Source organism: Neurospora hispaniola, assembly GCF_033458365.1.
Source record: "Neurospora hispaniola strain FGSC 10403 chromosome Unknown B0T23scaffold_9, whole genome shotgun sequence".
Classification (NCBI taxonomy): Eukaryota; Fungi; Ascomycota; class Sordariomycetes; order Sordariales; family Sordariaceae; genus Neurospora; species Neurospora hispaniola.
In genome coordinates this window covers 321,840-335,914 of record NW_026944414.1, presented here as the reverse complement: position 1 = coordinate 335,914, position 14,075 = coordinate 321,840, and the positions used below count along the sequence as shown (strand labels likewise).

General features: G+C 52.4%; 4 protein-coding genes across 4 annotated transcripts; 2 read left to right on the top strand and 2 right to left on the bottom strand.

Annotated features, from left to right (window-relative positions):
• Positions 1-509: 509 nt before the first annotated feature.
• On the top strand, positions 510-1,414 carry B0T23DRAFT_325464 (Thioesterase/thiol ester dehydrase-isomerase; the record flags this gene model as incomplete). Its single annotated transcript, XM_062835510.1, has 2 exons — positions 510-926; positions 998-1,414. The coding sequence occupies 2 exons, from the start codon at positions 510-512 to the stop codon at positions 1,412-1,414; spliced, it is 834 nt and encodes a 277-aa protein (XP_062688592.1).
• A 155-nt stretch (positions 1,415-1,569) lies between these two features.
• B0T23DRAFT_239689 (uncharacterized protein) lies at positions 1,570-4,343 on the bottom strand. The gene is made up of 6 exons (XM_062834016.1): positions 3,881-4,343; positions 3,739-3,822; positions 2,452-3,622; positions 2,137-2,388; positions 1,915-2,062; positions 1,570-1,840 (listed from the first exon to the last, which is right to left on the bottom strand). Exons 1-6 carry the CDS (start codon positions 4,037-4,039, stop codon positions 1,741-1,743), a joined length of 1,914 nt encoding a protein of 637 aa, XP_062688591.1. The 5' UTR covers positions 4,040-4,343; the 3' UTR covers positions 1,570-1,740.
• A 981-nt stretch (positions 4,344-5,324) lies between these two features.
• B0T23DRAFT_239561 (fungal-specific transcription factor domain-containing protein) lies at positions 5,325-8,842 on the bottom strand. The gene is made up of 3 exons (XM_062834015.1): positions 8,200-8,842; positions 7,284-8,144; positions 5,325-7,232 (listed from the first exon to the last, which is right to left on the bottom strand). Exons 1-3 carry the CDS (start codon positions 8,541-8,543, stop codon positions 5,336-5,338), a joined length of 3,102 nt encoding a protein of 1,033 aa, XP_062688590.1. The 5' UTR covers positions 8,544-8,842; the 3' UTR covers positions 5,325-5,335.
• A 3,782-nt stretch (positions 8,843-12,624) lies between these two features.
• B0T23DRAFT_239523 (uncharacterized protein) lies at positions 12,625-13,835 on the top strand. The gene is made up of 2 exons (XM_062834014.1): positions 12,625-13,022; positions 13,137-13,835. Exons 1-2 carry the CDS (start codon positions 12,720-12,722, stop codon positions 13,473-13,475), a joined length of 642 nt encoding a protein of 213 aa, XP_062688589.1. The 5' UTR covers positions 12,625-12,719; the 3' UTR covers positions 13,476-13,835.
• Positions 13,836-14,075: the final 240 nt, after the last annotated feature.

Sequence of the window (14,075 nt, the reverse complement as noted above, 5' to 3'; positions counted from 1 at the left end):
TAGTGTAGTCAACGGCAGGCAGGCATGGATACCCCCCTCTTTTGCTTTGGTTCGATTTCGTCGAGTTGTCATCCGTTGTCGGTCTTGTTTCCATCCCGCTCTTTTACACATACCTACTACTTGTACCGCCGGTAACACTACATTGATAAATTACCTACTACTTCCCTGTTTTGACTTGTTGCCGGTTGTGTGTGTGTGGTACTACTTACTACTAACACCGACCGAGGAGACAACTACCTCTACCTACATCGATACACTACGAGACTACCTACCTCTACTAACGGAAATCTACAACCGCCCTTCCCTGCCGCGCATCCCATTACGGGCACGGCACAGTGAAACACCGGACCTGCAAGCCACAATCTTATCATTATTATTTCCCTTCCCTTCCCGTCTTATCGTCTCTCGGTCACGGAGATAAAATGACCATCCGTACTTATCATCGCCCAGTAAAGACATCTGAAGTCGTTGTTGTTTCGTTAGCATCCCAAGAGGAGCAAGAAAATACTATGGCCGGTGGTCAAGAAGGAAGAAAGGGGTCGGCATCACCGCCACCACCACCACCACCACCAGCAACACCACCAAAGAGCGGTGGTGGTGGTCAACATCAACATCAACATCATCATCTGCATCATCTACACCATCTACACCAACAATATCAGCAATTTCAGCAACCGGCACTACTACCACCATATCCACAAAGTCAACATTCACAAAGTCGTCACCCGCAGCAGCAGCAGCAGCAGCCTCCAAGAAGTGCAGCACCACCAGCACCAACACCCGCACCAGTACCAGCACCCGCACCAGCACAACCACCAAGCAGCACCGTCGACCCAAGTCTATTGCCATACACGGGCGAGCAACGAATACTCGAATTGCACCGACGAGAACTCGAGAAAGCTTCTAGCGGTGATACCAGCGATCATGTGCGTCACTCTTCACCAACTACCTTTTCCTTTCCATAGTTCCTTACCATATAAAACTAACAAACCCCCAGGACTACACAACCCCCCTCCTCCCCCACCTAAAACTCATCTCCGCCGACTCCTCCCTCCCCCACCCCAAGTCCTACTTCCGCTACACCGTCCAACCCTCCCACTGCAACCGCAACGGCACCCTCCACGGCGGCTGCATCGCCACTCTCTTCGACTACTGCACCAGCATGCCGCTTGCGCTCGTCTCCCGCCCCGGGTTCTGGTACTCTCTGGGCGTCAGTCGGTCTTTAAACACGACGTACTTGCGGCCTGTCCCCGTGGGCACCGAAGTGTTTATCGAGTGCGAGGTGGTGGCGCTCGGTAAGCGGATGGCGAGTATTAGTGGCAAGATGAGGAGGGCGGTGGATGGCGCGCTGGTGGCTACTTGTGAGCATGGCAAGGTGAATACGGATGGGGCGGAGGGGGGGAGTAAGCTTTGATTTTGGTTTGGTTTTATAGGATGAGATTGGGGAGATTCTTTCTTCTGGGAAGAGAGTAGGAAGGATATGTGTTAGATGGTGTAAGTAGATATTTGCTGGCAAATATGATGGTAGTTACAAACGATATGAAAAAAAAAAAAAAAAAAAAAAAATGCAAGGCAAGGTGTGTGTATGTGTGTATGTATCTGTGTGTTATTATGGTCCCGTTTCCACAAAGCTTACTTGGTGCCATGCTATGTTTAAGCCTCGATTTGTTAGCCATCCACGATTCAAAACAATACTCAAAGAAAGAAAGACATACAAAGTGACAATAACTGCTACGACCCCTACTGACCGCCGCCATGACCGGCCCGCGGCCTCGCAGCCTCCAGATCCGATATCTTCCAAAACGCCGTAGGCCCACAAGGTCCATGGGGGTTATAATCCCTACAAGAATCAAAAAACATGGTCAACAAACATCCAGAGACAAAGAGGGGACATGACATGACATGATAACCTACTTGTCAAACCAATTCCCAACCACTCCACGAGCAGACTTGACACCTCCAATCTGGATCCCCTCGCTCCGCCATCTCTCCTCGCCATCATACAGCGAAGATGTCGTCCACCGGACCTCGCCCTCGGGCGTCATTTGCACGACTCCTACAACTTGCCCTTGTCAATATGCCATCCATCCACATCTTTGTAAAGAAAGTCCGGATGGTCAATAGTTATGAACTCACCTCTCAATCCCCAAGTGAGGCGCGCCTCTCCAGGAGACCCATCGAATGACCGAGCGTACCCCCTCCAGTGTACAATGGGCCATATCTTCCCCTTGATCTCCGTTCCTGGCTCGGGGTAGACGATTCTGGTGACGTGGATCTTCATCATGAGCAACTTGGTTGCTTCGCCCACGTCCAAGGGCGGCCTCGGCACGCTCTCGGGGCACGGCATATTATCGTCGGGGAAGTTGAACGAGAAGAAGTCGGTGTAGTCTTTTTTTTATCACAATATGTTAGCAAGTTTCATCCCCATACTCTCGATCAAGAGAGACTCACCCAAAAAACAAACCACCCTCAACCAAACTCCCGAAACCCCATACGGATCCTCCATCTCCAACTTCATATCCCTATTCTCCTCCTCCACCACCTCCTCCTCCTCCTCTTCTTCTGCAAAATTCCCATCCTCTTCCTCCTCCCCCTCCATATCATCCACCGCCCCATCATTCGCCACATCCGAATCCCAATCCTCATGCTGCGTATTCGTATTATTCCCCCACAAAAACCATCCGGCATAACCACTCCCCACCCCCATCGGACCACCACCACCACCACCAGCCTGTCCCTGCTGTCCCTGCTGTCCCTGCCCGTCCCCGTCTGTTGTCGTCGTCGAACTGCTGTTGTTCCCGTTATCCCCCGCCCTCGGCAACCCACACAGACTCCCCTCCCAACATCCCGCAAACGGCGTGTTCCACACATTCCCCACCATCGGGATCCTATCCAGCTCCTTCAGCTTGATATTTGTCCTCAGCACCAACAGAATCGCCTCCACCTTTTCCCAATCCACCTTACCACTGCCGTCCGCGCGGAACGGTCCCCACTTGCTTCGCGTCGTGTACTCACGCAAATCATACACCTTGCTAACGGCGTACGGATACAGTCTCGGCACAAGCGAGGTGCGTCCGAAGAAGGCTGACCTTAGCTGACCGTCGCGGGTAGGCAGCGGCGGGCTGGGCGGGGTGGCGTGCGCGTTGGTGCCTGGCGTAGGAGGCGGGTACGGGTTCATGTTCAGCGAGGACGAGAGCGCAGGGTTGTTGGGCAGCGTCAGGGTGGCGGGGGCTTGCACGCCGACGCCAAAGTGGCAGTGCATCTTGGCGGATTGTTGTTGGTATTCGATGTAGACGGGGATGCGGACGTAGCGCGAGCGCTCGAGGTCGATGATGGTGCGCATGGGGATGGGGAGGTAGTCGAAGCAGTGGGCGCGCTCGTAGAGCTGGGAGCCCTGGAGGAAGGCGTTGCGGACGGATTCTTTGGAGAAGAGGTTGGAGAGGATGGCGGCGTTTCGCGAGGGGGAGTAGGAGGAGGAGATTGGTTGTTGGGTGCTGTGCTGCTCGCTGCGGGCTGCTGACAGGGAAGAAGATGGAGGAATGGCTTTGAGAAGGTTGGTGACGGCGTGGTAGACAAAGGTCATTTTGGGCATGTGTATGTTGGGACATGAGACTTCAAAGTTCTGGATGGGGTGAGTGAGCTGTTAGCTAGCTGGGTAACCCGAAGCATCTTGGGAGTGAAGCATGTCTTGATGATTGAACCCTTCACAGCACGAATATCGTCGTTGTGAGAGCTTACCTCGTACTCCCGTCCACACAGTCTGCGCAACTTGGCCAGATCGTTGAGGCTTTGCTCCCAATCCACATCTTCTGGTGGTTCGTCCTGGGTAGTGTCAGTCAGCATCATGTCTGAGGAGAGGATGAAGAAGTCGGCAACACACCAAGTACCGATAATAGATGTCACGATGTAGAACTGCATTTCCTTTGACATGTTCCGTCAACCGTCGGCAGATGCTTCGAAGACTGGGTAAATCGTCGGGCGCCACATAGCCAAAGATGTTGTTGATGATCTCCGAGGGAAGCTGAGTGAGGAGCACCATTTTGACTTGCGATTGCTTGTTTCACTTCAAGTGGCTGATCTTAGTCGACGTCGGAAGGGGGTAGTATTTTTGACAAGAACCAATTGTGAGATGTCAAGACGGGAGCGAGTTTAGGAGCCAAGTGGGCAGGCCTGTGAGTATATCTAGAGGTAGCGAGGTCGGCGGAAGACGAGAAAAAAAAAAAAAAAAGAGTCAACGAAGAATGCAATTTGAGGTTAGTCAAGTCACCGTATGATATAACAAGTGTCAAGATGCTGGCATGAGATACGTTGGTGATGTTGGCATCAGCATCGAGGAGATGTTAGGCGAGAGGGAGAGCTCCCTTGGCAATCAATCTCTTGGCCGAGATTCCCGGCAAGGTGATCGAACGATTTGAAACAAAGGATGATGTTCTGATATTGAACTTTTTATGAGAAGAGGAACCCGGGGGAGTCGTTGATCACTGTGAGGTGATAATTACCAAGGCAAGTAAGTACCTTGGGTAGACACTTTCACAGGTGAGCTTCACTTGCTTTGGATGATGGGCAGAGTCCATGGGTTGCCTGGGAGGGGGTAAGTAGGAACAGACGATCGATCGTAAATGCACGCGAGGCACACATGTAGGTGCGTTATGCAGACCGCAATGCAAAGACGGTCCGAGCTGTGTTAATGTCGGGTGTTGTAATGACCGAAGGTGACAGGCAACAGACGGCAGAATGAAGCAGCTTTACAGAAAACGCATCAGGTCAAAAGTCCAAAAGATAGACTGAGGAGGGGTTTCCCCAACAGACTTTCCGGATGGGTCATTAATGTTACCCCTCGGGAATCGAATCAGAGGGGATGGAATGATCGAATCACTCATTGTACCACGCAAACGCTTTCGTCAAGTGAACAGTGCCGCAAACCGGAGATAATGCTTGTAAAGCCGAGGGACAAGGGCAAGTGAGGAGGTGCTTTGTTATATAATCAGGCCAGAAACGCAGCGCTAGCCACCCATTTGTGAGAAGGAGAAAATAACAAAAATGAAAACCACAAAACAAACAGCTGGGGTATACATGAAATGACCTATGTGTGGTGAAAGACTCACAACTCAGAACCACCACAACCGCAGAAAACGTCCTCTCGTAGGTATACAGCTCAGTCCCCTTCATGTACCACCATGCCATCATCTCAGCTCGTCATACCTTCAACGTCAACATTGTTTCCCCTTGAACATTATAATCGCCTTCCACCGCCAAAACTACGCCCTTCGCCGACAAGATTGGAATACGGACCGCGTAAAACCCAAGTCATGAGAGCTGCAAAGACTACCTACAATCAAGGTACAGTCGCCCCAGCATTCAAAAGAATGCAGTTATTTAACAGCGTTGCACCCTCATGAAGCAACTCCCACCTCGTCACTCGAAATGTGTCCTTCAACACCACCAACAGCGCCGTATTCTGGTTGATACCCCTCATCGACTTGAGATCCTCCGGCGACTGAATGCTGCCATACTTGATCAGGTACTCGCGCATCTGCCGGACGGCATCCTGGTGGGTAGTCGGCATGGGAAGCCCGGGACATGCACCCTCCAGAGCATAGCCGTAGCACCACACCACGAGAGCGGCAAAGTACAAGACCCAGGGTCGGTTGAGGAGGACGTCGTCGCGGGCCGAGTATTCTTCGTCCATATGGCTGCTGTAGCCGTTGGATTGGGGAGAGCCGGAGCCGGTTGGGAGTAAAACGGATTGCAAGAATTGCAGGGCGTAGAACGTTGCGTCGCGGGCTTTGGCCGAGGGAGCCCACTGGTCTTTCATGCGACGTGTAGCGCTGCTGAGATCTTGCGCGCCAATTGCTCGGCCCAACAGGCGCTTGGCTCGGGCAAAGATCTGGCAGTCGACAATGTCGATGTGCATGGCCATGTGCGCCAAGTGGTGCAAGACAACGCGACTTTCGAAGACCACGTCGGTCTCGTTGCCCCTGACTCCAAAGAAATAAGGGTCAGCCATGTCGCCTCGCTTCTCCTCTAAAGCCCGGTCGAATTCCTTCTTCCAGGAATCGAACGCGCGGGTAAGCGTGGTCCGCCACTTGTCGCGACCTCCAAGAGCCGTGGTAGCCCCAAGGGAATTAACCTGGAGGTCTCTCTGGTTCATGTGCCAGCTGACGCTCAGCAGACCCGCCATCAGAATGGTGCGACCGAATGAGTTGGTTTGCACCGTCTGGCCGTTCAACGTCCGCTTGAGCCCATCGAGAAACCCAATCGGCTTGCCCTGTGACATGAGCTCCGCCTCAATCTTTCCCACCTCTGCGCTACTCTTTGCCTTCCAAAGCTTGTCGTCACACGGTAGTGGTAGGCGCATCTCATGGGCCACCATGACGGTCGAATGGCCAAACATGGTGGCGTGAATCGAGTCAATTACAAAGGCTGCAAATGCTGCACGACGAGTCGCTTCATTGGTAATCCAATGATTCCACCACTCGTCTGGCGTGTGAGCCATGCCCGAAGTTGACGAATGTCTCGAACCATTGGTTTTATCATCCCTCGGGTTCGGGGGAGAATCCAAAGCCGACTTGCCGATCAAGGCCCTGCCACGACGCATCAACGTGATAGTCGTTGCGTGGTGAATATGGGCTCTTTCGTGCAATTCTCTCGTCGAGTACATCTTCTCATACAGCTCGAGAAGCAGGAGCGTCTGGAATACCCAAAGCTTGGCTGGTGGCCGGCAGTTGGGGTCCTGGAACATCTCCCATCTTAGATGCCAGGCTAAAAAGTTGGACAGCTCGGCACCCGCCTTGGTGACCTTCTGACCGTACGCCTTATCCAGGCATGCGGCGCCAATGGTCATCATAGCGATCAGGAGCAAGTTTGGTGTTTTGTCGGGAGAAAAGGTAGGTTTATGAAGGATGGGAATCTGGTCGCTGAAATGGAGCCAGTAAGACACAATGTAGGCTTGCATCATCTTCCGGCTCAACATGTGGTTTTCGTTGTTGCGGTCGCCCTCGAGAATGTTGTCGCGCTGCCTCTCAATCGGCGTGTGGCCGTTTTCGTGGAACCGTTCCTTGATAAGTTCGAAAATCTCGGCGCTCTTCGGATCGGAAATTACTGATTCGGGGAGGTTTTGGTCCAGCAGGTTCTCAACGGACATGATTTGTTGAGGAGCCATTTGTGGGAAGTAGCCCATCTGACTGGGATCGTTGTAGAACGGATACTGGTTGGTAGAGAACTCCCCATAACTGACTTCAAGTTAGCAGAGCGAACGGGGAATGATTTCCGGTGATTCTTACTTTAGTCCCTGAACAGGAACTACGGTGGGTGATCCTTCACCATGGGTGTTGAACAGGTAGGCCATAAAATCTTCAGGCATTCCAACATATGGTGACTTGTTGAGGATGCTGTCAGTGCCAAAGACTGGCATTGTCTGCTGCATACTCATCTGATCCAGCCGCACAATCTCCCCAGTATCTTGCGGGTGGTGATCAAAAGACTCTGCAGTCGTCAAGGGCACATAGGCTTGCTGTTGGGCTTCCCTACTTACAACGGCTGCGGGAGACGTCGTAGCGAAATCTGATGGAGGTAAACTAAAAGGAGGAAAATTCTGCGGTGTGACATATGGGACCGCAGACTGCGATGTGTTGACAGAATGACCATGGTACCCCGGCTGCGTTGAAACAGGAGACAGCACCCCATAAGGGCCAACATTTGTCTGCACTGACGGCCGTTGAGGTCCAGTTGGCGAATGTTGAAGAGATCTTTGTCCTGCCATGTGCTGATAGTGAGCATCATGCTGCATGTAGTCGATGCCATTGGAGTAGCCGTTTGTGGGTGCGCTGGCAGTCATGGGCGTATATGGGCTTCCCATGGCATCCTTGGGTGAGTTGAACTGCATGGAAAGGGTCCTGCCTTTACCATTACCCAGACGGTTCGTTTCTGGAGATGCAGAGCCCTGGGCCATAAAAGGGGGACGGCCATCTGTTGTCGGGGAGGCCAGGGACATCAAGGAGTCTTTTCTGCTCAGTGCTGACCCTTTGGCTGTGTGGCGTTCCTTATGACGGTTGCAAAGGTCAAGCCTCACGAATGTCCGTTGACAATCACCAATTCCGCACTTGTATACCTGTTTGGGATTGTGGTTCAACTGATGCCGGTAACTATCAAAGAGAAGATTAGCATGCAGAATGTGCGTATAAACAAGGGTTCACATACAGATGCTCTGCCCTGGAGTAGCTCTTCCCGCAACCCTGCTCGGGGCACTCGAACTTCTTGTCCAGACCCTTGCGGCTTCTGCGTCGTTTCCTTGCGGGCCCTTCCTCATTGGACGAGTGGGCATCATTCCCATTTCCATCACCGTCTTCCATATCCTCTAGGTCGAGCCCTTCGACATCTTTGTCATCAGATCGACTACGACGACGGCCCCGCTCTTGTTCATCTTCCTGCTTGATATTATGAGGAGGCGTGGGCTCCTGATACTGAGGCATGGCTCCGTCTGGGAGACAGTCTGAATGAGGAGGTTTGATATCGGAAGACTGTGATGGGAGCACCGAAGTCATGATGGCCTGGTTTGTGAATGGGGACTCCGGCCTCGGTAGGGTCACGTCGCACTTGGTGTCGGTCAAGGTGACACGCGCCGGGATAGGAGGGGCTAGAGGATGGAGGGCTGGCGCAACGGCGGTCGAACTGCCTGGCCCACGAGCAAGAACAAATCAGGGTCGCCTGTCTTGGAGGGGGGTGGTACACGATCCAGATGAACAGCAAGTGTGCCCGGTGATGGTTTTTGTTCCGGCAAAGAACCGAAGTGTGTAACAGAAGTCAGGAGCAGAACGCGGGGAGACAAATTGAAGGCCCGATCCTGGCCACTGCGCGCCCACGGGGGCTTGGTGGTGTTGGGACAAGATGTCTTTTTCGCCGAGACAAGCTGGTCTGAGGCTCAGGATATCATGGCTGGTAGGTACAAAGGGTCCGTCGGCATCAGACTGGCCAAGCCACCCCGCACTAGGAGAAGCTTTTGGGGAAGTTAGAGCGGGGACTGTGAAGTTCGTAGCGTGGCGGATAGCCTGGAGAAGGCGATTGTTTGTTGTTTCTCGTCAAGACTTGTTAGGGGGAGAAATACCCGGCGACCTAGACGACCTACTAGAACTAGAGTGGGAATGATCAGTAACTAGCTCGCTGGGAACGGATCCATGGCGATGGACGCCAGCTTGGGCGCATTAGGAAAAGGCGCCTGAAGGCCGGAAGGGACCAGGATTCGAATGAGAGTCGGGAAAGCGACCGGGGGTGGACAAAACGGGAGGGGTAGTCAGCAGCCAGCAGAGTAATATTTGCTAGAGGCTGGATTATGTACTTTGGGAGGCGTCGTTCAAGCGAACGGGACACGGCTCCTTGGGAACACTGTTTGTCCGGTCCATCCAACAAGAACCGGCCCAGCCTTTTTGCCCACAGGTCCCTTTGCCTCATTGGTGCTGATGCTCGTTGTAAGACCTACACTAGAACTGCACGCAAGCAGGAGGGTTCACCAAGCCCAAGTAGGGACCTCTGGAACATGGGGAGACTGAATAGCTTCAGAAAAGAAGACAGGGTATCCATCGATAGGCTGTGTCTTGAAGAGAGCGGAAAGGATGGAAGACTGAAAAGACAAGACATGAAGACAAGCACATTGTTGGAAAGCCACCTTGTACGACCCAAGAACGGCAGTGAAAAGTGACAGATTATAAGCGCCAGCCAGTGCCAGCATGAAGGATCACGCAGAGTTCCTTGTCCCGAATAATTGTTTGATGAAAAGTAGGAAGACTCTTCAAACTTGAGTTGTAACACAATGACGTGCCAAAGGAGAAGAGTTCGGCATGTCAGGTGGCCTGTGTCTCGTCAAGAATGCGCTGGCACTGCTCTGAGTGGTGACATGCCCGGGGTTACCCATGATATCCACGAGACCACCTAATATGAGGCCTTCTCGAACGCTTGTTGATGAGATGAGACTGCAGACTGCCGACGCCGGAGGGATCTGAATGCTGGGATAGGTGGGGCAGGGAAACATGGTCGTCTATATCATGATGATTGATGGAGATATAACATACCTACTTTGTGTGAAAACGTCTATAGTCGTTTGAGTTTGATGGAGTTGATCAACATGTACCGACACAAACGACTGACACTGATGTCCGAAGGATCGTGTGTAATCCGTGTGAAAGATTGCCGCTGTCAATCAGGCGGACGAAGTGGCCTTGCTTTGTCTTCTTTCGTCTGCCGGCGCGGGTTGAACGTGGGTAGGTTCAGTTCCTGTTGACCCAAGGGGAGAATGTCTGGGGAAGTGCAGTGCGCGAGACTGGAAGACTGGAGTTCCTCCGTGTGGGGGGTCGGGTCTCTCTGGGAACTTATGGAGAGGGGAGAGGATGGGGGAGTGCCTAGGTAGGTGCCTCCCTCCCGTCTAGCCCGGGCCAGGCCAGACGGGGGGTATGTAGCACACGAGTCCACCACCTACGCTAAGCGGGGCCGTTCTTGGTCCGACCCTAGCGTGCGATTGGGGTGCAACGGCCCCACCTTCCGGGGTCGGTCCCAAGTAGTGTATAGGTTGTACACTACCGTATTATAGAATTACCTCCATCACCTCTACCAGTGTATCCGCCGACCTTCCATGTCTTTTATAGTCGACCGACGTCACGCCACTGTACTATCTGTAGATTAAAGGTGACATTCTGCATTGAACGAAAGACGGGCCATGTGAAAATGACGAGGTGCCATTTGTGCCTGAAGCTATCGTGTGTTCTCGGCGGAATTGACGTGCCAACACGGCCGGCCGGCCTCCACTTCCCACGCGAAGGGAACCTGCAAGCTTACAGCCGGGCATTGTATCGTGACGATCCCTATGGGTCTCAGGGGCATCATATGTATGCTTCTGTAGCATCTTTGCCGTATGTACGAGATCTGGAAAAGGATTGACCTACATAATAGGTATCCACTCATGCTGACAACAGGAGACCGGCCCGACATACTATGTAAAACCGAGAATGCCAGGCTGTGTGTGCCTATTCCATTGACTTGACTTTGTTCAGTTGGATCGGTAATTTACCCAAGAGTCCACGACGTCTCTTTGCAGTCGCGACCTCGCTTAGGTAACAACACCACAGGTCCTACATAAATCTTGGAATATACCTCAAGCCTACTTCTAGCATATCGTGTATGGTACGTAGTCTGCAGTCTCAGTCATCTTCACAATCATCAAGATATTCTGGTCCGGCACGCCAAACAACCAAGAACAATAAAGGGTCTCATTAAACAGACAGTTCCCAATTGATACCGTTGTCAGAATAACACAAGTCAATCTTTCGCGCGTGACGGACGACGCCCCGATATCAAATTAACTAACCATCACATTGTACCTATGCGCCACCATTGTCGACGCCTTGTCACATACATATACCCGCGGAGCGACCCCCAACCCGAACGGACGGGTGAACCCCGAACCTGTTTCTCTGATTCTAGGCGAACAGTTCGAGAAGCCTTAGACGAATAAATAATGATGAGACAGGAACGTGGGATGCCCTGGATCTTCCCCGCAATCATTCTTCAACTCGACAAATGCCTACATACCTACAGTAGGACATTCTGGAAGCTCTCTCTTATGGAACCTCAGCCCTGTCAAGCTCGCCAGGTCCACGAGCTACCCTGGCCATGATTTTTCTGCACCTGGGATGAACCATGGACAACTAACTGTTTATACCGCCAGGCTTGATGATTACATAGGAGACTCCAAAAATCCACACTTGGTCTCGATTTGACTGTCTGTTGAGGTGACGCCTGAGAGTTACCAGATTCAGTCCAGCAGCGGTCGTGGTGATCCCGCTTCAGGTTATATATGATTACCTCTAGAGTTATACTCGATTCAAACGGCATACCCAAAACCGCATTTAACAGTTTTTGAGAGAGATTTTTTTTATTTCCACTGCGGGAATCTGGCTTCTGCCAGACGCAATGCAATAGTAGTAAAAGAGCAGGCTCGGCAGGGGCAGCATGTGTCTTTCGTCTGAATCTTGGGATCCACTTTTAAATGGCTGGCTGGACTCGCGCGTTCGCGTTCGTGGCAGGCGTTTGAACACTTTAAACGGGCGGGGCCCATGATAGAAGCTCAGATCATCTCTCCATTTGTGAGGGGAAAGTACATTGACCATTCAGATGGGCCGATAATGTGCCCAGCCACACGCTATCGTCAAGTAAGTACCTCTAGGCACACTCACTACAATGAGACGGGAGGAGAAAGTCAAGTGTCTGTCGTCAGAGCTTTCCAGGGATCATCCGGCTCACCAGCGGCGTGTGTGTGCCGGCCGGAGCCCAGGTTTCCTTACTATTGCAATCTCTTCCCAACCTGACCTGACCTACGATTGCCCATCCCAAGATCCCAGCCCACCCGTCTTTCCCGTCTCCAGTCCTCCTTCCCCTCTCACCCGACAGGCACACTCCAATGCCACTTTGGGTCACCGCAACACCACCACGACGACTGCCTCAGAGCCGCCCACCACCACCACTTTGGACCTTACGATGTGATCCAAAAGCCACTACGAATCGTACACACCATACTACCACCCAACCCGAAGCTCTCCTCTGCTCGATACCATAACCACCCACCGTTCCGATTTGATTGAAGTTTACGCGACAACCAGACGCTCCTCCAATCGATTCAGTCAGTCCACTCTTCGATCCGTTTCTCGTCCCGTAACAAAACCCTGTAGTACGCCATGGCACCACCAAGGAAGAACCAAAACCACGACGACAAGCCAGACACTCCCCACGAGGGAGGAGGCGGAGGAGCAGGAGGAGCAGGAAAGAAGAATAGCCATACCGGAGGCACCAAGATGCGACGAGGCGCAAGTTCCACGGGCTCGAGCCTGCGTGAGGTGACCAACGCCGCCGCCGTTCTTGCCGCCGGTCCTACTTCGCATCCGCATCCTACGACGACGACGACAACAGCGTCGACGACTACGATAACAACAACAACAACAACAACAACAACACAATCAGAGACAAGCAACTCAGGAGGTGTACGTTGACTTCCTCCTTCCCAATCCCTCAATGTCCCAATCGCAATTAACTTCCCCACCCCACCCCTCCCCTCCCATTGACCGTCCACAAGCTAACCCATCTCTCTCTCAAAGCTCCAATGGCCCGCCTTTGAGCGCGAAGTCCTCCACGCCTACCGCCGAGCCTACCGCCTCCAGACCCCCACCGCCTACGCGAACCCCGTCCACCAATGGGTCCTCACCCAACCAGGCAGCGTCGGGCTCTACTCGCCCACGATTGCGCGACGCAGGGAATACCGCAGGCAAAGCAAGGACCAGTTGACCAGCACGGTGCGCAAGCACTTTAATGGGCTGGGCGTCCAGGAGAACGATATCATTGTTGATTTTTTGCACAAGATCCGCACTTCGCAGGGGGTGCCGAAAAGAAAGGTGGTTAAGCCGCGGGAGTACATTACGTTGCCGGTGGAGGAATGAACGAATGAATTGAATGGATGGATGGATGGATGGATAAATTGAGGGAGAGACATGGTGCGTGAAGGGAAGGTCTGATGGGACTTCCACCAGGGGAGGGAGATACGGAAGCAACATAGCTAGCTAGCTAGCTAGGTAGGTAGGTAGGTAGGTAGGTATCTATCGGTTGCGCGGTGCTGTGAAAAGTCGTCAATACTTTTGTTTCTTTTTTTTTTTCTTTGTGGTTATTTACGTTGCTTGCTCGGCGCCCCAGTTTGGCGACCCCATCTATAAGTCATATATGTTATTCTACACTACTCATGACAGACAGACGTTCAACCTTGACCACCTAGGCTAACCCCCCATCCACTTCCTCCCCGCCACACGTATCGTAGCGCAGTCATTTTGGTCCCGCCAGTCTGTGAATAGTAACTAGAACAGAATAGAATATCGGCGACACCTCTAGAGCACAAATGATAAGTTCTTTCCAGGAATGCTTATATAGTTCTAATTCTTCAAGTTCACAAGTAATTAGTATAGTAAGGTAAGACGGTAGACCTGAAAGAACTGGCTAGGTACCTACAATAGGACAAAGCGAGGGAGAAGACAACTCCCCAACTTCAT

Bases quoted from the DNA above. Each gene is read 5' to 3' on its own strand.
- B0T23DRAFT_239561 (XM_062834015.1), bottom strand. From the start codon at position 8,543: ATGACTTCGGTGCTCCCATCACAGTCTTCCGATATCAAACCTCCTCAT. The intron at 8,145-8,199 runs GTATGTGAACCC...TCTCTTTGATAG, and splicing joins TACTCCAGGGCAGAGCATCT to TTACCGGCATCAGTTGAACC. The intron at 7,233-7,283 runs GTAAGAATCACC...ACTTGAAGTCAG, and splicing joins GTTCCTGTTCAGGGACTAAA to TTATGGGGAGTTCTCTACCA.
- B0T23DRAFT_239689 (XM_062834016.1), bottom strand. From the start codon at position 4,039: ATGGTGCTCCTCACTCAGCTTCCCTCGGAGATCATCAACAACATCTTT. The intron at 3,623-3,738 runs GTAAGCTCTCAC...CACCCCATCCAG, and splicing joins TGTGTGGACGGGAGTACGAG to AACTTTGAAGTCTCATGTCC. The intron at 2,389-2,451 runs GTGAGTCTCTCT...GATAAAAAAAAG, and splicing joins GAGGGTGGTTTGTTTTTTGG to ACTACACCGACTTCTTCTCG.
- B0T23DRAFT_239523 (XM_062834014.1), top strand. From the start codon at position 12,720: ATGGCACCACCAAGGAAGAACCAAAACCACGACGACAAGCCAGACACT. The intron at 13,023-13,136 runs GTACGTTGACTT...TCTCTCTCAAAG, and splicing joins AGACAAGCAACTCAGGAGGT to CTCCAATGGCCCGCCTTTGA.